Source organism: Chiloscyllium punctatum, chromosome 2 (assembly GCF_047496795.1).
Source record: "Chiloscyllium punctatum isolate Juve2018m chromosome 2, sChiPun1.3, whole genome shotgun sequence".
Classification (NCBI taxonomy): Eukaryota; Metazoa; Chordata; class Chondrichthyes; order Orectolobiformes; family Hemiscylliidae; genus Chiloscyllium; species Chiloscyllium punctatum.
Window position 1 is genome coordinate 6,779,631 of NC_092740.1, and position 22,973 is coordinate 6,802,603.

Sequence of the window (22,973 nt, forward strand, 5' to 3'; positions counted from 1 at the left end):
TATATTCATCTGTCTGTGACAATATTGGTAAGAATAATCACCATGCAGTCCTTGTGGAGACTAAGTCTCACCTTCATGTTGTGGCACTATCATCATTTTAAAAGGGGTAGGCTTAATATGGGTTCAGCTACTCAAACCTAGGCATCCATGAAGTGGTGGTAGTGTCCATCTGTAGCAGCAGAATTGTATTCCAAAACAATCTGCAACCTCATGGTGTTGCATATATCCTTACTTTGCCATTACCACCAAGCCAGGAAATCAACTTTGTTCAGTGGAGAGTACAGGATTGCGTGCCAGGAGCAGCACGAGGCATATATAAAATGAAGTTGTGGTATTATCAGGCGTGGGCATGGGCCACTGCCTAGTGGTGTTATCATTGGACTGTTAATCCAGAGACCTGGGTAATGTTCTGGGGACTTGAGTTTGAATCGGTCGATTAAAAATAAAAATCTGGAATTAAAGGTCTAATGATGACCATGAATCCATTGTTGATTGTCAGGAAAAGAGAAGGAATCTGCTATTCTTACCTGGTCTACCTACATGTAACTCCAGACCCTACTCATGTGATTAACTCTTAGCTGCTCTCTGAGAATTTGGGATGGGCAATAAATGCTGGCCTGGCCAGTGACAACCTCAACCAATGATTTTTTTAAAATTTCTACAGTAGGTAATTAACCACCTGACCCCCAAAACCTGTCCACAATCTACAAGGCACAAGTCAGGAGTGTGAGGAAATATTCCCCACTTTGTCTGGGTGAAGTATTTCCAACAACTTTCAAAAAGCTTGACACCATCTAGGACAAAGCTGCCTGCTTGTTTGGCATCATGCCCTCAAATGTTCAGTCCCTCCACCAAGTGGTGTGTGCTATCTACAAGATGCACTGCAGAAATTCATCCAAGACTCCTTAGCAAGTTTAAAACTCTTGATCTCGATTTCCTGGAAGGATAAGAGAAGTAAGATCCCCTCCATGTCACACTCAAACTCATTTGGAAATATGTCACAACTTCTGTATTGCGGCTGGGTCATTATCCTGGAATCCTCTTCCTGACAACATTGTGGACTGCAGTGGTTCAGGAAGGCAGCTTACCACCACTTGCTCAAGGACAATTAGGGATGAGTATTAAATGTTGGGGAAGCCACTTGCTATGAATTAAGAAAAAAATCTTTGCTATCAGAGCTGAGCAGACATTCTTCCTTCACCAATGTACAAAATATACATTGCAGCAAAATTAACATTTTCAAAACTGGTTCTCTTTAGTCTGTCATTTACATAAATGATTTGGATGAGAGTAAAAGAGGCACGATTAATAAGTTTGCAGCCGACACTAAAATTGGTATAATGGAACGGTGAGGAAGGTTGACTAAGATTACAAATAGATTGATACAAATCAATTGCATCAATGGGCTGAGGAGCAGCAAATGGAGTTGAATTTTGATAAATGTGAGATATTGCATTTTAGAGAATACAGAACTGCAGATTTGGAATACAAAGTAGATAAGCAGAAGGCTGGAAGAACACAGCAAGCCAGGCAGCATCAAGAAGTGGAGAAGTTGACATTTTGGGTATAACCTGTCTTTAGGAATAGAGGTGGGGGTAGGGGGAGCTGCAGGTGGAGGGGTGGGGGAAACAGGATTTTGGGTCGGGGGGGAGGGGCAGAACAGTGAGGTAGTTATAGGTGATCACAGGTGGTGGATACGACCTGGTTGGTCGATGGGAGAACTGAATCTGGTTTGTAGCTGGAAGGAAGAGTTTGTAGGTAGAATGGAAAGGAGGAGGCGGGGCTGCAAAGGGAGTCTGAGGATGGATGGAAGGCTACTTGAAATTGGAGACCTCAACGTTGAGTTCTCTAGGCTTATAGGCTGCCTAGGTGGAAGATAAGGTGGTGTTCCTACATTTTGTGGTCTGATCTTCCGCCTGGGCAGCCTATAAGCCTGGAGGACTTAATGTTGAGTTCTCCAATTTCAAATAACCTTTCCACCCATCCTCTGATTCCCTTTCCAGCCCAGCTTCCTCCCTTCCATTCCAACTACTGATCCTTCCTTCCAGCTACCAACTGGATTCATTCTTCCAGGTCCTTCCAGACTCACCAGGTCCTACCCACCACTTGTGTTCCCCTATCACTACTTCACAATTCTGCCCCTCTCTTCACCCAAACCTCCCTCCCCCTCTTATCTGCAGCTTGCCCTACCCTCACCTCCATTAATGAAGAAGGTTATTACCCAAAATAGGGACTTCTCCACCTCCTTATACTGTTGGGTATTGCATTTTAGCAATACAAATAAGAACTGGACTTAAACAATTAATAGTAGGGCCCTGGGTACTGTTGTAGAACAGAGACCTAGGGGTTCAGTTACATAATTCTTTGTGTCACAGGTAGTCAGGATGATTAAGAATATAAGAACTTTGAGCAGGAGTAGGCCATCTGACCCTTCGTGCCTGCTCAACCATTCAGTAAGATCATGGCTGATCTTTTCGTGGCCTCCTCACTCACTTATAGCCCTTAATTATTTGAACAGTTGAAGAATTACCTATCTTAGCTTTGAAACCATTTACTGAAGAAGCCTCAACTATTTCACTAGGCAGGGAACTCCAGATTGATTCACCATCCTCTGAGTGAAAAAGTTCCTCCTCAATTCAGTCCTAAATATGCTCCCCCTAACTTTGAAGCAATGCTGTATTGTCTTAGTTTCACCTGCCCAGTGGAAACATTCTCTCTACTTCCATCAGATCTATTCCCTTTATAATTTTAAATGTTTCTATGCTGGAAAACACATTTAGAATAGTTAGGTGCTTGTTTTTGACCAGTGCAGACTTGATGGGCTGAAGGGCATTATTCTGTGCTGCAGACCTCTGAGCAGCTCATTTGGCAGGTATGAATAAAATGAACTAGTTATCATTCAAGGACTAACACTTCTACATTTGCTGTTTGAGATTCTGCTGTAGACAACTTGACCACCATTTTTGCACAACTAGCAATGACTACACTTCAAAGCTAATCCACTGGTAAAGAAAGTGTTTGGACATTTAGAACCTAAAAGCTTGTATATGAGCTCAAATTCATTTTTTCATCTGTTCTATTGCTGCCAATCACAGTTCAAAACCTGTACCCTTATACACTTCTGTATCTGAACACCAATCAAATTGGCCTTGCAGTTCTCCCTTCTGACACTAGCTTGGATTAAGCACATAATCCATTTCTAAATTGACTTGGTGATTGACACTAAACTGTTTCTGCTGCATGCTTTGTTTATGCACTCTTGCAGTGAAGTGACCGCAGCGGTTGACTCTGCTTTTCAGCAGAGTGCTAATTGACTCCCCGGCTCATACTACTTTGAGATAATGAAAGGCACGCTGTGGTTGGTTAAAGGATCGTGTTTTGTGTGAGGAGGGCATCCTGATTTGACTGGACTTCCTGTTGTGTGGTTTTCAGTTGACTAATGTGGCTGGGAACATTAGCAGACTTCTCGCAAGCAGAGAGATCTCAAAGGTCTCCAGGGAGAAGAGGTGGGGCGTGTTTAAGCACATTGATGGTGAAATCCTGTTATTTGCATACCCAGATGGTAAACAGAGCAAAGTAGGTGATAACCCTGTAGAGATGTTTGCTAGGCACAGCAGGAATTTCCCTGCTTAACTGCACATGCATTATGACTCACTGATATGTAAAGTGTTTCAGTAAATTTTATAAGTATGTGTGCATTCATACCTCATGTTTATTCTACTGCCTGTTTTTTGAGTCATTATTCAAACATTCAGTGTCATCATCAAATAGAATTTTACAGTCCAGGAGGCAACCATTCGCAGCATCATGTCTGTACTGGCTCCTGAAATAGCTACCCATCCAATCCCATTCTCCAGCCCTATCTCTGTAGCGCTTTCAATTAATTACTTTCAAATATATATCCAGCTCTCTTTTGAAAGTTCCTATGCAATTTGCCTCCACCACTCTCCAGACAGTACATTCCAAATCCTAACAATTGAGTAAAGTAGTTTGTGCTTATCTCACTCTCTGGCTCTCTTGCTGACAGTCTTGAAGTTGTGACCCCCTAGTTACTGACATACCAACTAATAACAGCAGAAAATCCCCCTTTACCCCATCAAAATTGTTGATAATTTTGAACATTTAAATTAGGTCAGCTGTTAAATCATTCCAGTAAGTCTACTTTGCATTCTGCTCAGGACTTTAACTTCCTTAAATAAGGTGCCTAGAACTGAGCTTAGTACTCCAAATGTGGTCTTGACCAATGATTTGTGGAGGTGTAGCATCACTTCCTTGCTTTGATACACTACCCCTCTATTTATAAACCTAAGGATCCTTTCACTAACTGTTCCAACTTGGCCATTCACCCTCAGAGAAATATACATGTAAACCCTGAGGTCCTTCTGCTCCTGTACAACTCCTTCAGAGTTGTATCATCAGCCTATAATGTCCCTCCCTGTTTCTCCTACCAGATGCATTACCTCTCATTTCTCTGCATTGAAGTTCATACGACAGGTATCTGTCTATTTAGCCAACTTGCCAATGTCCTTCTGATGTAGATCAGCATCTTCACAATTCACTATTCCCCTTAGCTCAGTATCATCTGCACATTTAGATATTTTACCCTCTACGTCTCCAAATCTTTTGTGTAAATCAGAAAAAACAAAGGTTCCAGTACTGATCCCTATGGAACACCACATTCAACTTCTCTCCAATCTGAGAAATATCAATTTATAACTAGAAATGTTTGGGAAACAAATGATAATTTGCTAATGTAGCAAAATGCTTTCTGAAAGTTAGAATGTACAGCATCCACTGCACTGTCCTCATCCACTGCCTGTGTCACCTCATCAAATAACACAATTAAATTTGTCAGACATTAACTGCTGATTGTCTAGTTTTAACTTACTTTTAACTCACAGGATATTTCCTTTGTCCTGTGTTATGACCTCCCATCAGTTTCCCCACTATAGATGTCAAGCTGACAGGGCTATAGTTTCCTGAGTTATCCTTTGCCCTTTCTTAAATAATGGTATCACATTTGAAATCATCCAGTCCCCAGGACTAATCCTGTGTTCAGTGATTCCTAAAAAAATTTCTTTTGATGGCTTCCCAATTTGCTGCCTTGCCTCGCTCATCAATCTAGGATGCATCTCATCCAGGAGGGAGTGAGGGCTGCAGATGCTGGAGATCAGAGTTGAGAGCGTGGTGCTGGAAAAGCACAGCACGTCAGGTGGCATCCGAGGAGTAGGAGAATCAACGGTTCGGCCAAAAGCCCTTCATCAGGAATCATTCCTGATGATGGGTTTATGCCCAAAGTGTCGATTTTCCTACTCCTCGGATGCTTCCTGACTTGTGCTTTTCCAGCACCACGCTCTCGACCCTGCATCTCATTCAGCCCTGGTGACTTCTCTACCTGGAGTGCTGCCAGTCTTTTTAGCCCCTTTTTAATCTATCACTATGCTGCTCAGTTGCTCAACACTCATTTTTAACGTGACCATTACCACCATGTTCTAATGTGGTAAAGATAGAAGCAAAATATTCATTTTATCCCTCTGCTGTAACCTTTGCTTCAGTGAGCAGCTTACCTTGCTTGTTCCTTATATACTCCATCCTATCTTTCACTAATGTTTTACTATTAATATGTTTGAAGCACATTTTACTACTTGTTTCAGAACAGCCTTTCTTCACGCTTCCTCTTAGCATTCCTTTTTGAGCCTTAGCCTGTCTCCTGCATTTGAGACATTCTTCCTGTTGTTTTCTATTGCTGTTATTATTCTGGTATGCATCATAAACCTCCTTTTCCTTCCTTATTTTCTGATCAATATCCTTGGTCATCCAGGGTACTGGATAATAAGTATTTATTTCTCATTGGTATATCCCCAGTTTGCATCCTATTCATCTCTCTTTTAAAAGCGTCTCATTTTTCATCCATTGTTTTATCCACCAAAAATGTGTTTCTAATGAACCTGCTCCAGTTAGAGTCAGAGATGTACAGCATGGAAACAGACTCTTCAGTCCAATTCATTCATGCTGACCAGATATCCTAACCTAGTCTAGACACATTTGACAGCACTTGGCCCATATCTCTCTCAACCCTTCCTATTCATGTACCCATCCAGATGTATTAAATGTTGCAATTGTACCAGCCGCCGCCTCTTCCTTTGGCAGCTCATTCCATATACTCACCACCCTCTGGGTGAAAAAGTTGCCCTTAGGTCCCTTAAAAACATTTCCCCCCCGTCCCTAAAGCTATGCCCTGTAGTTCTGGATTCCCCCACTCCGGGTAAAATACCTTGTCTATTTACCTTATCTATGCCTCTCATGATTTTATAAACCTCCAGAATGTCACCCCTCAATCACCGATGCTGCAGGGAAAAGAGCCCCAGCCTATTCAGCCTCTTCCTATAGCTCAAATCCTCCAACCCTGGCAACGTCTTTTGTAAATCTTTTCTGAACCCTTGCAAGTTTCACAACATCCTTCCAATAGGAGGGAGACCAGAATTGCACACAATATTCCAAAGTGGCTTCCCAATATCCTGTACAGTCCATGACATCCCAACACCACACTCAGTGCTGTGACCAATAAAGGAAAGCATTTCAAATGCCTTATTAGACCTAAAATCTTTTCGACCTAAAGATCTGTGCTTTTCCATGATTGATTTTTATTCTTTTCCAACGTAATATTGAACCTTGTGATCAATATTTCTTAAATGCTGCCCCCACCCGGTCTGACATTCTCCTCCTTTTACTAGTTGCAATTAGTTTTGAAGGACCGCTGGACCTGAAATGTTAACGGTTTTCTCTCCACAGAGCTGCCAGATCTGAGTTGCAGTAATTTCTGCTTTTGTTTCACCACTTGTCCTATCTCATTTCGTAGGACCAGGTCCAGCATGGCTTCCTCCCTGGTAGGACTGGAAAACATTACTCCAGAAAGTTGTTCTGCACACATTGCAGGAATTTCTCTCCTTATGTGCTCAAATTCTTACCCCCCCCCCCCCCAAATCAACTCTGGAGTAATGGACATTGCCACTATCACAATCCTACTTGTCCATAATTTACCTAAAATGTGCTCTCTTCCACTTCCTCCCCAATATTTGGAGGTATATAATAAATACCCAACAAGGTCACCACTGTCTTCCTGTTTCTCACCTCCAAGCATTACAGATTCTAATTTCGGAACTGCATCTCATTCAAGGACTATGATACTATCCTAGACCAAGACTACTATATTACCTCACCTCTTTTCCCCCTCCCTTCCCACGCCACCCCCGCCCCTCACCACACCTTATTTCTACTAAATATTTTTGTCACCTGGGGTGTTGCATATCTAGTCCTATTTTAATGAATATTTACAGATGCAACAATGCTCAGTGGATGAAGAGTAAAGCTAACACTACATGGTTTTTATATATTGATTAAAAAGCTCCTGAGGCAGGCTTAATGAGAACAAAGCAGAGCCAATTTTTTCTGAACAACACTGTTATTGCATTCCTCTGAAGCAGGTGGGACATGAACCTGAGTCAGAAGTAGGGACTCTGCCTCTGCACCACAAGAACTGCAAAGTTATCTCTAAGCTGTGCTGTCAACTACTCCACCAAATAAATGGAATAAAACATTGGTTAAGTGAAGATTGCAAGAGGGCATGTCAGGAGCAGCACCAGCCATACCTAAAATTGAAGTGTCAGCCTGGTGAAGTGACAAAACAGGACTAACATGCCAAACAATGTAACCAGCAAGTGATATAACTAAGCGATTCCACAGTCAACAAATCAAATCTAAGCTCTTAGTCACAAATAGTGGTGGACAATGAAGCAATTACTGGAGGAGGCGGCACCACAAATATTCCCACCCTCAATAATGGCGTAGCTCAGCACCAGAGCAAAGGATGAGGCTGGAGTGTCAAGTAGCTGATCCATAAAGGCCTTTTCTAGAGGTCCCAAGCATCAGGTACCAGTTTTCAGCCACTCCAGTTAACTCCCTGTGACATCAGAAAAAAAGTTGAAGGCACTGGATACTGCAAAGACTATGGGCCCTCGCCACATTCTGGCAGTGTAACCGAAGACTTGCCGCATCCTGAGCAAAGCTGTTCCAGTGCAGTTAATGGCGTCCACTCAAAAAGTGGAAAATTGCCTAGATATCTCCTGTACGTACACAGCAGGACAAATCCAATCCAGCCAGTTACTGCCCCATCAGACTACTCTTAATAAGGTATCATTGAGTGTTATCAAGCAGTTCCTGCTCAGCAATAATCTCACTGGTGCCTAGTTGGGGTCTACCAGGACCATTCAGTTCCTGACCTCACTGCAGTCTTGATTCAAACATAGACAAAAGAGCTGAATTCCAGAGGCGTGGTGAGAGTGACTGCCCTTGATGTTAAGACCCCTTTTTGACAGTATGGCATCAAGGGCCCCCTAGCCAAAACAAAGTTGATAGGAATCCAGAAACTCCTCTGCTCATTGCAGTCATATCTGACACCTAAGAAGATGGTTATGATTGTTGGAGGTCAGTCATCTCGGCTGTAGGACATCTCTGCAGGAGTTCCTCAGAATGGACTCCTAGGCCCAATCATCTTCAGTGGCTTCATCAATGACCATTCCTCAATGATAAAATTAGAAGTGGGGATGTTTACTGATGGTGCCCAAACCTAATTGCCTTTGAGAATGTGGTGCCAAGACTCCACTTTGAACCACAGGTGGTGTAGGTGCACAAACTGTGCTTTAAGTTAGCAGTTCCAGGATTTTGACCCAGTACTATTGGAAATTACAGTGGTATCATTTCAAAACAGCAACATGCATATGAAAAGGAAGACAGAAGGACATCATCCTATCCCTTGAACCCATGCTGCCATTTAATCTGATTTGAGGTCACCTTTCACTCCTCGCTGAGAATCTATCTACTCCTGCCTCAAAAATATCAAAGAATGCTTTTCAGAAAAAGATTCATGTGTATCTTGAAAAGTTTTTTTTTAAAAAAGCCTCACTTCTTTATAAATAGGTAACCCTTTATTTTAAGCCCCAACTCTATGTCCTCCCTTTAAAAAAAAAATTATCCTCTCTGCACTCACCTTTTCAGTACCCTCCGGACCTTGTATGCTTCAAAGGAGTCACCTCTATCTAGACTAAACTCTCAATAGTTATGAGCCTAGCCTTTCCTCATTTGGTGACCTGTTTGTTCCCAGTATTAGTCTGGTCAGCCGCCTTCGAGCTGCTTCTAATGTACTTTAAATAGTTGGACCAATTTTGTGCTCATTACTCCGGATGTGGTCTCATCAAAACCTTTCTAACTACAGAGAAACCTTGCTACTTTTCTGTTAAGTTCTTCTCACTATTACTGATAAAAAAAGGAGGTGGTGCAAGCCATTCAGTCCCATGAGCCTGCTTTGCCATTTGATGTAATGATGGCTGATCATTCAACTCAGAACCCTGTTTTTACTTTCTCCCCATATCCTTTGATATCTTTCAGTCCTAAGAGCGTCTTTCTTGAAAATCTTTATTGTTTTGACATCAACAGTTTGTCAGAGAATTCCACAGCCTCACCACACTCTGGGTGATGAAATTTCACATCATTTCAGTCCTAGATGGCCACTGTGTATCTTAGACTGAGACTGTTGTGGACTCCATGATCATCAAATACATCCTTCCAGCATTTACCCTATCTGATCCTATTAGAATTTGAGTTTATATGATATGCCCACTCGTTCTTCTGAACTCCAGTGAATTTGTCATAACTGATCCAGTTTCTCACCATACATCAGTCCCGCTGTCCCAAGAATCAGCCTGGTAAACCTTTGCACACTCTCAGTAGCCAGAAAATATTTCCTCCAATAAGGAGGCTGAAACTGTGCACAATGCTCCAAGTGTGATCTCACCAAGGCCCTGTACAATTGCAACAAGGCATCCCTGCACCTGGCCTCAAATCCTGTCACTATGAAGGCAAAGCATACCTGTTGCTTTCTTCATCTTCTACTGTACATGTATGTTTACTTCAATTGTCTCATTGCCATGGAGAATATACCAATTAATGATGACTAACTGCCAACCTTTCTTCAAATTTTAAATCATGTTCATGACTTAGGATATTGCTCTGAGAAATAAACCCAATTTGGCTGGCACCTATTTTGTTGAGTAGAAACAGAAACCACGTATGTACATGCTCATAAATGAACAGGGCCCTTTGAATTAATATATGTTGCATCTGGTATTCACAAAGTGCACAACATTGTTGGTGACAATCCTACATTGGCTATTAACGTAATTCCTCACCCATTCAGGATTATCTAACTGATGTTGTCCAAATGCAGACTCACACCTAATATTGGACATTGATGGAGCATTTATTAACATGGACTGGTTGGGTATACACCCTACTTCAACATCACAGGGTGAACAGACGATGCAGGCCTGATTTACAATGTGGTCGATGAGGCAAATCTTGTGGAACTATAGGAATTTCAATGAGTATACCGAATAGTAAAGGTAGGTTTGCAGTAGAAAACCATCTGGCTAATTGTTGAACGAGGACACCAAAGAAAAGGAGCCTGTTTGACCGTTCCATTTCAGATATGAATTTGAGAGTAGAATGGGACCCATTAAGACATGGAAGGAAATTAGTTTACCTCTGGAAGAGTAATGTATCTCAAATGCAACAGGTAAAGCTGTTTCACGCTGCTACTATGCAATAGCAACATAAGTTGGGCTTGCCACTAACAGGATGCTGCTGTCAGACCAAAGAGATTTGCTGTCCGTCACACAAATGAGTAATGTGGTATATCAAATGAAATACTGGTGTTGATGCCAGCTATGTAGTCCTACATCTCAAAGGACAGCAGGTCATATCAAACAGTATATAATTTTGGCTGTTCACAACAAGCAAGGCATTAAAACCTGTAAGAAAATCTTACATGCTCCTATGCTCTATTAAAGACTAGCTGCTCTGCAGTAATGGGCTTCTTCTCTGATGACAGAGATCCTGTCAAAAGCTGTCTTCATCAGTAATCAAGGGAAGCCAGCTAGTGTTTCTGTTTACTCTGTTCTTAACTGGGCTAGGTTCATGGCAGTGTTGTATTGGCAGGCAGAAATCCTCATGGACTTAGGTTAAACCAACTCCTTGTATTTTATGTTTCTTTCACTTTATATTTAAAACAACTTTTCACAGTCAGTAGCATTGTTTTGAGTTCAGAGATTTCATATGCAAATTGAACATGTGATCTTAACTTGCATTCGTTGAGGTAATATTACATTGTCAAAGGTATTACCTTATGTTATAACTTGTTGGCACAGAAGGCTGTGGAGGCCAAGTCATTGAGTGGATTTAAGACAGAGGTAAGTTCTTGATTAGTAATGGGATTAAGTGTTACGTGGAGAAGGCAGAAGAATGGTGTTGATTGAATGATGGAGCTGACTCAATGGGCCAAATGGCCAAATTCTGTTCCTATATTTTATGGTCTTATCCTGTACACTAGATGCTAAACTGAAGACACTCATTCCCCAAACCATTTGTTTGGACAGGTGGGTGTTAAAGATCCCACTCTGCTCTTCAAAGAATTATCAGCATTCCTTCCAACACAACCAACAATGTATTAATTAGGCTATCATCATGTTGCTGTATCCAGAACATACCTTCAAAATGATTCATTAAATATAGCATTGAGGTGCTATATAATTCTACTCCTAATAAGAGCGTCATATGAAGGTGGATTTTTTCTTTAGTGTCACCCTGCATCAGACATTGGAATTATTGAGCAAAACACAGCAGAAGGAAAAGCCAAATGTGATGAGACTCACCTGTGAAATCATAGGGTAGTGATCGTGTGTTTGGATTGTTCCTGAAGTGTTGATTTCTTTCCATGGACTTCAAACTATCAGTTTTTCTGTTTTGCCCAGATGATCACTGTGAATGCTGCGCTGTTCCCCAGCTCAATCACCAATTCCCTGATTGCAGTTGGAAATGATGGACTCCAAGAGCGTGATCGAATGGTGCGAGCATGTCTTGCCATCCTCTGTGAGCTAGGTAACTAAACTAATCTTTTATCTTTTCTGGTATTTATTCCTCAAAATATTCCCTGCAGGATTACTGTGTGGTCATCTACTTGGATTTAGCCTGTTGTTGGAAGTATCGTTTCTGGGCAAAATGTTGTGCTTGAAAACCTGATTGGCAGAAAACCTTGGCTCCCATTCCACCATAATGTTTAAGCGAATGCTTAAGCGACAAGTCTGAGATCCCCAGCATCACAGGTGCCAGTCATGAACAATTTGGTTCACTCCATGCAATTTCAACAAATGACTAAAGACACTATATTGCAAAAGCTATGAGCCCTGACAATATTCCAGTCATAGTGCTGAAGGTTTGTGCTCGAATTCTGGCTGAATCCCCAGCCAAGATGCTCTAGTACATCTACCACAAGGGCATCTACCTAGCAATGTGAAAAATTGATCAGGTGTGCACTGTGCACGAAAAGCAAAACAAATCCAGTTATTATCCTGTCAATCTACTCTTGATCATCAACACATTAGTGGAAGAAATGGTCAATGGTGCTATCAAGTAGCACTTAGAAAGGAATAACCTGTAATTAATATTCAGTCTGCCTGGATGCCTGACCTGATTAAAGCCTTCGTCCAATCTTGGAGAAAATAACTAAATTCCAGAAGTTAGCTAGGAGCGATTGCCTTTGATTTCAAGGCAGCTTTAGACAGTGTATGGCTTAAAGGAGCTCAAAAAAAAAATCTCGCGTCAATGGGAGACAGCCATCCAATGGTTGATTCATATCTAACACAAAGGAAATTGGTTGTTACTGCAGGTCAGTACCTCAGCTTCAGTATCTTTAGCTGTTTCAGCAGTGAACTTTCTTCCATCTAAAGGTCAAAAGTGGGGATGTTCGCTGATTATTGCACAATGTTCAACACCATTTGTGACTGCTCATGAAAATGTTTTTTTGTTCTGGGGACCCAGGTTTGAATGCTGATTATGGCAGATGGTGGATTTGAATTCAAGTAAGACTCTGGAACGAAGAGTCCAGTGATGGCCACAAATCCATTGCCGTTTGTCGGAAAAACCCATCTGATTCACTAATGCCCTTTAAGAAAGGAAGCTGCAATCCTTACCTGGTCCGATCTACATGTGGCTCCAAAGCAATATGCTTGACTCTTAACTGCTCTCTGGGCAGTTAGGAATAGGTAATGAATGCTGGCCTTGCCAGCAACACCATCATTCCTGTGAATGAATTAAAAACATGTAAAAGACCATTTAATTTCTTTGCATAAGAAAGACAGGAGAGACTGAGTAGGTGATAAGTAGTCTATGGAGGAATTAACTGAGTAGCTCTTTCAGAAGTCAGTAAAAATGCAATGGGCTGAATGGCCTTTTCAGTACGGTAAAATTATATGTTCCCATTCTCAGATAACCATGGGAATTAGACCTGGACAATATCCAAGATTTGGCTGTTAGGTATTAAGTAACATTTGTGCCACAAAACTGTCAGACATTGACTATCTCTTCCAAAAATACAAGAGTGTCCCTAACTCCCTTAACACTCAATAGCCTTCCCTTCAATGAATACTCCACTAGCAACATCTGAAGGTTTTGCATTGACCAAAATTTGAACTGAACCACCCATTTCAATACTGTGACTACAAGAACAGGTCAGAAGCTAGCAATTCTGCAGAGAGTAACTCCCCACCTGTCTGTCCTCTGCCTGTCCACAACCTTTTTCATGCAGAGGGTGGTGTGTGTATGGAATGAACTGCCAGGGGAGATCGTGGAGGCTGGTATAATTACAGCATTTAATAGGCATCTGGATGGGTAAATGAATAGAATGGGTTTAGAGGGATGTGGGCCAAATGCTGGCAAAAGGGGCAAGATTAATTTAAGATACCTGGTGTGCATGGACGAGCTGGATTGAAGAGACGGTTTCTGTGCTGAGCAACTCTGACTATGACTCTAAGTCAGAACTGTGATCGAATACTGTCCAGTTGCCTGAGTGAATGCAGTTGCAACAAGACAGAATAAACTCAATACTATACAGCCTGCTTGATTGGTACCCCATACACACCCTTCAACATTCAGCCCCTCCACCACTGTCATACAGTATTAGCAATGTGTACCATCTGTAAGATGTACTGCAGTAACTCTCCAAGGAGTGTTGATGAAGGTAATGCATCTGATGTGGTTTACTTAGGTTTTAGCAGACTTTTGAGAAGGCAGACTGGTCAAGAAAGTAAGGACCAATGGATTCCAAAGCTAAGTAATACATTGGATCCAAAATTGGCTCAGACGCAAGAGGCTTTGGACAAACAGGCAGAAATCTAGCCACCAGGATACCTGAACATCAGTTAACCACAAAACTGCATGACCCACTCACTAGTATCCTTACATACAGATGAGGAAGAACACCACTTTAACTGGGACAACACATCCATCCTAGGACAAGCCAAACTGAGATACATATGAGGATTCCTAGAAGCATTGCATTCCAACTGGAACTCTATCAACAAACACATTGACCTGGATCCCATTTATCATCCCTGGGGAAAAAAGAACAGGAAATGACATCACCATAGGAAGTGATGTCATCATAAAATGACATCGACAACTCAAGGAAACTCACATATAAATAGAAAGCAGGCTTTACCACCAGTGCTTCATTCGGAGGATCAATGAAGATGTTACCTAGTATGGTGACGAAATGTCTGAAAACAAACCTTCAAGCTTAGCGAGCAAACCTACATCCAGAACCTCAAACTGAGTTACAAATCTTTTCAAAACTTGCTGACACCTTTGGGTGCAATACACTAAAACTGGCCCGAAAATTGGAAACCAATGCCATCTAACCGAGCACCACCCGTAAAAGCTGCACTTCCTGCATGAACACCTAAGGAAACATGTACTACCGAAATGTCTTAAATACAAACCTCCCCTTAACACCCCACTAGCCAAAAGAATAGCAGAGAATTCTGAGAGAAATGATTATCGATGCCCACAACAGATTCCGTAAATACAACCGGGAAGTTTTGTACCAAAAATCTTTACTCACTAGTGCAACAGGCCATGAATGGACAGACACTGTAGAACAAGCTATAGATATTAGACAGCGACAAACACAGAAAACGAAAAAACTAGACAAACTTACATAAAATAACAACACTGACAACATACAAGCATGGATAAAAAAACTTATCTGACCAACCCTTAACGGACACTGAAAAAGCCGTTTTAGTAAGAGGATTAAATTACAACTTGCAGGATGTGGACAAGAAAGATTTCTTAGCAGCATTCGAAACAGCACTGAAAGAAAACCAACTGAGAAAAAACCCAGCAAACCATCAGACAGGCAGTCGCACAAACATTAAGCAGGAAAAAGAAAGAAAACACACTCAATACACCAAAAAGACTAAAAGATAAAAACATTGTTAATCTACCTGCAGACAAAGGATGCTTGGCAGTCATCTTAAATCAAAGAGACTACGTTGAGAAAGCGAATGCATTACTTGCAGATGCCAGCACTCACCAACAAGTGGTGACAGACTCATCCCCACAACTAGAGAACCGAATCATAGCCCTACTCAAAATACTTCAGAAATCTAGAGAAATAAATAAGAACAACCTCCAGAAACTGAAACCAGACAGATCCAACACACCATGCTTCTACGGAGTACCTGAAATTCACAAACCAGGAGCCCCCCTCAGACCCATAGCTTTTGCCCGAAACGTCGATTTCGCTGCTCGTTGGATGCTGCCTGAACTGCTGTGCTCTTCCAGCACCACTAATCCAGTATTTGGTTTCCAGCATCTGCAGTTATTGTTTTTACCCCATAGTCTTACTACCTGGAACACCAATTTGCAGATTGACCAAGGAGCTACACCAAAGACTAAAACACTTAAAGTCACGCCACTCCATCCACTTCAGCCAAGAATTCCTGAAGGCCAAAGACACCAAGATAGAAGAGGATGAAATAATGGTCTCCTTTGATGTAACAGCCCTGTTCATATCTTTCAACATCAACCCGGCCAAAGAAACGCTGACTACATTATTAGAAGAACCAAACGCCACCAACTTCATCAGAAAGGACAGTATCGTCAAGCTAGTGGACCTATGCCTTACCACATACCACCTTCAACAACAAAACCTACAGACAAACCAACAGAACACCCATGGGGTTCTCTGATATCAGGGTTCTTAGAGGCAGTAATGCTGAGACTCGAACAAACCGCTCTGCCAACCATCCAACCCAGACTTTGGGTCCGCTATGTGGATGACACCTTTGTCATCACTAAACGAAGCAAATTAGAGGACACCTTCAAGACCATCAATATTACCAACATATAAACAGAAAGCGGGCTATGCCACCAGTGCTTCATTTGTAGGCTCACTGAAGATGTTACATAGTATGGTGACAAAATGTCTGAAAACGGATCTTCCAGCTCAGCGAGTTAAGATTAGATTAGATTACTTTACAGTGTGGAAACGGGCCCTTCGGCCCAACAAGTCCACACCGACCCGCCGAAGCGTAACCCACCCATACCCCCTACATTTACCCCTTACCTAACACTACGGGCAATTTAGCATGGCCAATTCACCTGACCACAGCTTTGGACTGTGGGAGGAAACCGGAGCACCCGGAGGAAACCCCCACAGACACTGGGAGAACGTGCAAACTCCACATAGGCAGTCGCCTGAGGCGGGAATCGAACCTGGGTCTCTGGCGCTGTGAGGCAGCAGTGCTAACCACTGTGCCACCGTGCCGCCCACTTTTTTTCTTCAACACTATGGGCACATTAGCATGACCTTATTAGTCCTACCTTGTCCCTGCCTGCCCTGACTGTTTGACTGACTTCTGTTCTCAACTGCACCAGTCTCAGATTGATCTCCATCCAGAACCTCAATCTGAGCTACAAATCTTCTGAAAACTCGCTAGCTGTATACTACAGGAGGATAGTAATGGGCTGGTCAGTAAGACAGGTGGAATTATGGCAAATGGAATTCAAGGTGGAAAAGTGAGGAAATGCATTTAAAGAAGGGCTAACAAAACAAAAGATGACATCACGAATGGTCGGATTGTGAGAAGTACTGAAGATCAGAGGGATCTTGGCGTTCATCTCCACAGATGCCTGAAGGTAGCAGGCAGGTAGATGAAGTGGTTACAAAGGCATATGGGATACTTGTTTTAATTAGCCTCAGCTCATAGGATACAAGAGCACTGAGGTTCTCCTGGAACTGTACATAACGCTAGTTAGGTCACAACTGGAGAACTTTCTGGTCACCACATTATAGGAAGGATATGCTTGCAGTAGAGAGGGTACAAAAGAGATTTCCCAAGATGCTGGCTAGGCAGCAAGAACTAAGCTATCGTTAAAGATTGGATAGACTGGGGTTTTTCTTGGAGCAGCAGAGATTAAGAGGGGACCTGACACAGGTATATAAGATTTTGAGGGCCAAAGATAAGAATGCATTTTTTTTCAGTTAGTGGAAGGGTCAATGACCAGGGGACATAAATTTATCGTAAGAGGGAGAAGGCAAAAAGAAGAGTTGAAACAAATTTCTTTCAGAAGGTGGTGAGAGTCTGGAGCTCATTGCCTTAAATAGTTGTTGAGTCAGAAACGTTTAAGCAGCATTTAGATATTCACATCTGGTGCAATAGCTCGTAAGAATATGGGCCAAAAGCTAAAAAATGAGATTAGTGTAGTTGAATTTTTGTTCACCAGTATGGACACAGTGGGCTGAAGGGCTCCTTAGCATCTTTCAACCTGCTGCCATGTAGAAGGAAAATACAGAAGATGCCTATGAACAGCATTACTTGCATGTCTACATCATACTGACTTGGAACTAGATTACCATTCCTTCACTGTCACTAGGTGAAAATCTTGAAATTTCCTCCCTAGGAGCAATGCTGTGTGTTACTGCACCTTATGGATTCCAGTGCTTCAATAAAGCAGATACCATCATCTTGTAAAGCATGAATATGGACAGACAATAAATGCTCACCTAGCTAGCAAAACCCACAGCTTGTAAGCAAGTTTTAAAAAGATTACATCTTAAATCAAGGTCCTATTTTCATATTTGGTATTAAAAATTCATATGCAAAATCGCTTTTCAGGTACCGAAAATATATTGCTGTTAGTTGAAAAATGAAGACATAATTGTCCATTAAATTGGGCCAAGCACTTTTCATACAATGATACCGTAATTTCAAGTTGAATTGTGTTCAAATTAAGAATTAATCTTAACTACACAGAGTAAATGCTGTTAGTCTTTGTTTTTAAAAAAATTATTTAAATCACTTCTCTTTAAAAATACATGGCACTCAAGAACCACCAGACACTGAGCTTCTTATGTGAGCCTATTATGTATCATCTGCAAGAATGCTTCTGAGGCAATGTGATTTAATCAAAGCAAGTTGGATACTACTTCAGATACAGCAATTCAATTTATTTTCGATGTAGCTACATGATCCTGTATTTTCAGTTCAGTAATGTCCTATTCCTTCCCGTTGCTGCCCCTCCTCTCAAATCTAAAGTACGTAATATGCATGTACTCTTTGTGCGAGCGTGAGGTATTAAACTAGATTGGGCACTGGATGAACCTAATTGTGAAGCTTTTGTCTGCTCAAAATGGAAGAATACTGGGGTGGAGGAATCCTCATATAAGACCGGGTTTTTGAGGGCACTATTAACATCAGAAAACTATCTACACAATGGCACGAGAGAATGGCTACTGAAATGGATTCACATCAGTGGAGAGATGTAACACAAAGTGCTGAGAAAGGTATTATGCAATGATAATTTAGTCTGGATTAACACCAGTGAGGATGCATTATTCAATACAGCACATTGAGGGAGGTGTTACTGAATGATGAAGTGAGGCATTTGAGTGCTAATAAGGGTGATCTATAATACTAAAGAGTCACTGGACACGAACATAAATTCTGTTTCCTCCCCACAGATGCTGCCAGACTGCTGTGTTTTGTCAGCAATTTCTGTTGCAGTAATATAAGGTATTGAGGGAAAGATTACTGAGTTATACAGCAAGAGAGCATGCACACAGGATGTTTGAACTTGTCCCTTCACATGGTTTCTATCGTATCAGCTTCTGTCGCAGCAGTGCTTTTCCCCATTACCCTTTGGTGTCATCAGCACTGCTCACTAAAAAATTTAAAACAAAGGATGAATGAGTATTCAGAAATGACCTTTCATGCCCTCTAAAAATCCTAAAGCGCTTCACGATGAATTAATTTTAAAAGCTTGGACATATGCAGAGCAAACAGATAATGACAGGAAATGCTATGATGTAAAGTGTAGGACTTATATGCATAGTCAGTTCTGCTATAGCGCGTGTTTCTTCAACGTGAATTGGCTATAAAGTGATCAAAGAATTTGGATCATTATTTGTAGAACGTGAACTTTCCTTAACTGCATTGGCTGCAACCCGATTCTGGTCCCATTGGTTTAAATGGTGCTGCTACTACACAATTTTTTTTATAATGCGGGATTGCACAGGAAAGGAACTAACTCATTATGTCAAACAAACTGTATTTTAAATTGAACTAGTGGCATGTGAGTTTTCAGTGTCCTGATGAAGGATTTTAATCATTAACTTGTAAATATTTCTATAGCCATGTTGTTTTCTTTTAAAACACATTACTGTATCATAGCAATATTTCCAAGAATTATGTTGTTTTGTTTATATTGCTTACTAGTGAACAAAGTGAAATGTACATTGCATCAGGCTTTCAGTTAGGTTTTGGAATTTTTTGGAGGGTTTGGGGGAAATGCCCATAACTTGAATGAAGAACGTTGAGTTTCATTTGAACAGTTTGTAGAAGTCTTGGCTGAAACTGAGTATGTGAAACAGTTGTTCCTGATAAAGGGAGGTAGTTTTAGGATTTTTAAGGAAAAGGTTACCCCTATATAAGGAATTTGTTTAAAATCTCCAGACCAGATGTGTTTAGTTAAATGCCTGAAGAGGTTATTTGAAGCTAAGATTGTCTAAACTTAGGTTCTTCCTTAATTTGCCATATAACTAACAGATTCTAATGAATGGGAATTAAAGCCATATCTAATTCAATGCCTACGAAGGGTAGAAAAGGGAATTCTGTCTAGTGTTCGAGTACTGTAATGGGCTGCTACTGGGATTATAATGGGAGTGTATTTTAGCTGTGTTTAAAAAGTTTAGATGTGTCTCATATGTAAATAGTTTGGTTTATTCTTCTTTATCTTTTGTGTAGGAAGCTTTTGTTTTTTTATTATTAAGTCTAAATCTGCAACATTGTTTGTTTACCAATAAAAGGCCACCTCATTAAAACCAAAAGAAGATAGGTTGATACCAGCTGGGATCATCATAATGCACAAGATCTCAAAAACAGTAATGAAATAAATGATGGGAGTTTAATTCAGATAAATGCAAGGTGCTGCATTTTGGGAAAGCAAATCTTAGCAGGGCTTATACACTTAATGGTAAGGTCCTAGGGAGTGTTGCTGAACAAAGAGACCTTGGAGTGCAGGTCATAGCTCCTTGAAAGTAGAGTCGCAGGTAGATAGGATAGTGAAGAAGGTCCGTATACTTTCCTTTATTGGTCAGCGTATTGAGTACAGGAGTTGGGAGGTCATGCTGCGGCTGTACAGGACCTTGGTTAGGCCACTGTTGGAATATTGCGTGCAATTCTGGTCTCCTTCCCATTAGAAACATGTTGTGAAACTTTGAAGAGTTCAGAAAAGATTTACAAGGATGTTGCCAGAGTTGGAGGATTTGAGCTATAGGGAGAGGCTGAACAGAATGGTTCTGTTTTCCCCTGGACCGTCGGAGGCTGAGGGGTGACCTTATAGTGGTTTACAAAATCATGAGGGGCATGGATAGGGTAAATAAGCAAAGTGTTTTCCCTGGGGTCGGGGAGTCCAAAACTAGAGGGCATAGGTTTAGGGTGAGAGGAGAAAGATATAAAAGAGTCCAACCGGGCAACTTTTTCACACAGAGGGTGGTACGTGTATGGAATGAGCTGCCAGAGGAAGTGGTGGAGGCTGGTACAATTGCAACATTTAAGAGGCATTTGGATGTCTATATGAATAGGAAGGATTTGGAGGGATATTGGCCGGGTGCTGGCAGGTGGGATTAGATTGGGTTGGGATATCTGATCGGCATAGACGAGTTGGACCAAAGGGTCTGTTTCCATGCTGTACATCTCTATGACTCTATCTGTGACTCATAGGGATAATTTCCACCTTTATCGCATGGGATGGCAAACCGTGTCAGTGAATTTCAATAGGAATGAACATCAGCCAGGTATTATTTCACATGATTACCAGTTTACCACTCGATGGGTGATGGTGAAAATTATGTGCAGGCAGTTTGCTTGGTGTGGACTGATAGCTGTAATATTAGGAGATCCTGTACTCTTTGCCCCATGTTGTGCGATCTTACTGTCTTTCTGCTGGAGGATTAAAAAGATTAAGGCTTCAATTTGTTTCCAATCTTGAAGATAACAGTTCTGACTGCATTGCTGCTCTCATCTTTGTCTCGGCCTTGAACCAGAAAAAAGTACAGAAGTAAAACTCATAGCTGTCAAATGTTCGGTTTGTCTCTTTGCACTTTCTTCTTGACCGAGATCCCGAGTTTTCTTGTTTTCTGTTCGGAAAGTGCAAGCTTTTCTTTTTAACTTTCTCAGCACTTCAGAATGCAGAGGTGGTTGCCCTCCGTGGAGGTCTCAGCACCATTCTGAAGAATGTGATTGATTGCCAACTGAATCGCATAAATGAGGCACTCATTACAACCATTCTGCACCTGCTAAATCACCCAAAGACACGGAAATATGTAAGAGTTGATGTGGAGTTGGAGGTAAGGCCACTTGTTAATATTGGTTACAGTAGAAATGGCTAACTTGTGCACCCTGTTACATGGTAATCTGGTTTATACAAATTCTAGTCTATATTCTTCAACGAGTAAACAAGGTACAGTGCACAGCCTCTGCTCTAAAGCTACCAGGAGCAATATCAAACTTCGATGCAACTTCAGGCAGCAAAAGATAAGAGTAGCAAGGATATCAGGACAAATTCTCCATTCAGTGTGGGTTCGGGATTTTGGAAAGTTCATGATAGGAAATCACTGTAGTGTGATGTGTAACTATTTGGGATCGAGATGAATAACATTTTTTAGGTTTAGGTTTGTGAATCTTCTGATTTTTCTACTCCAGAATATTGTAAAAATTTAGTCATTGAATGTGTTTAGAGCAGGGGTTGACAATTTTTAAAATATTAATGACAGGGATCTGGGGAAAGTCCAGGAAAATGTAATTGAATAGTGGAACACACTTGACAGGGCGAAAGGACTACTGTTGCTCCTATGTGCATGTTATTAGAGGTCAGTACTGAAAGGACTGCCATTGGAACTGCCCCGATTTTCCCCACACTTCCATGTCGTAGACAGAGCATCCACTTCCATGTCAGAAGCTCAGTTAGGCAGACTCTATTTTCAAATGAATAATTGTGAGTTTTGAGAAGGAAACTGATTTCTAAATGGTTTTAAATCACATAACATTTCAGATACTCTGTGCGTAGGGAGTATTTGAGAATTTGTATCTGTAATGTGGATGATTGATTGAAGTGTTTGGTCAAGTTAATTAACGAGCTGGAATTGTAAGGGACAATGTTGCTTTCTTTGTTGCAGCAAATTTTAGCACCATACACTGATTTTCACTACAGACATAATCCAGACACTGCAGAAGGGCAGCTCAAGTAAGTTTTCTTTTTCATTTTATTTCAAATACCATAAAATGTATTTTCCTAAAAAGTTTATCGTGTAAGAACCCACATATTTGATTTTTCTTTTTTTTGGAGCAATAAACTGAAATGAAAAGTGGACTGCCGTAACTGAAAATCAAATGTCGAATGTTGTAGAGTTGCACAATGCAGTGATGATTTTTGGAAGCAGTAAAATGGAGAATTCAGCCTGAGTAGCGTTCAGAAAATTCTGCCCAACAACAGCCTTCTGAGCTGCAACGTTTTCAAGC

General features: G+C 41.2%; 1 protein-coding gene across 3 annotated transcripts in view; it reads left to right on the forward strand.

The window, feature by feature from the left end:
• Positions 1-22,973, forward strand: part of rictora (RPTOR independent companion of MTOR, complex 2 a) — a 238,828-nt gene that overhangs the window by 113,400 nt on the left and 102,455 nt on the right. For all 3 annotated transcript variants that reach the window (XM_072593117.1, XM_072593126.1, XM_072593134.1), the window contains exons 7-9: positions 11,865-11,991; positions 21,633-21,802; positions 22,631-22,698. In XM_072593117.1, the coding sequence (XP_072449218.1) occupies positions 11,865-11,991; positions 21,633-21,802; positions 22,631-22,698 (365 nt within the window). The remainder of the gene's footprint in view (positions 1-11,864; positions 11,992-21,632; positions 21,803-22,630; positions 22,699-22,973) is intronic.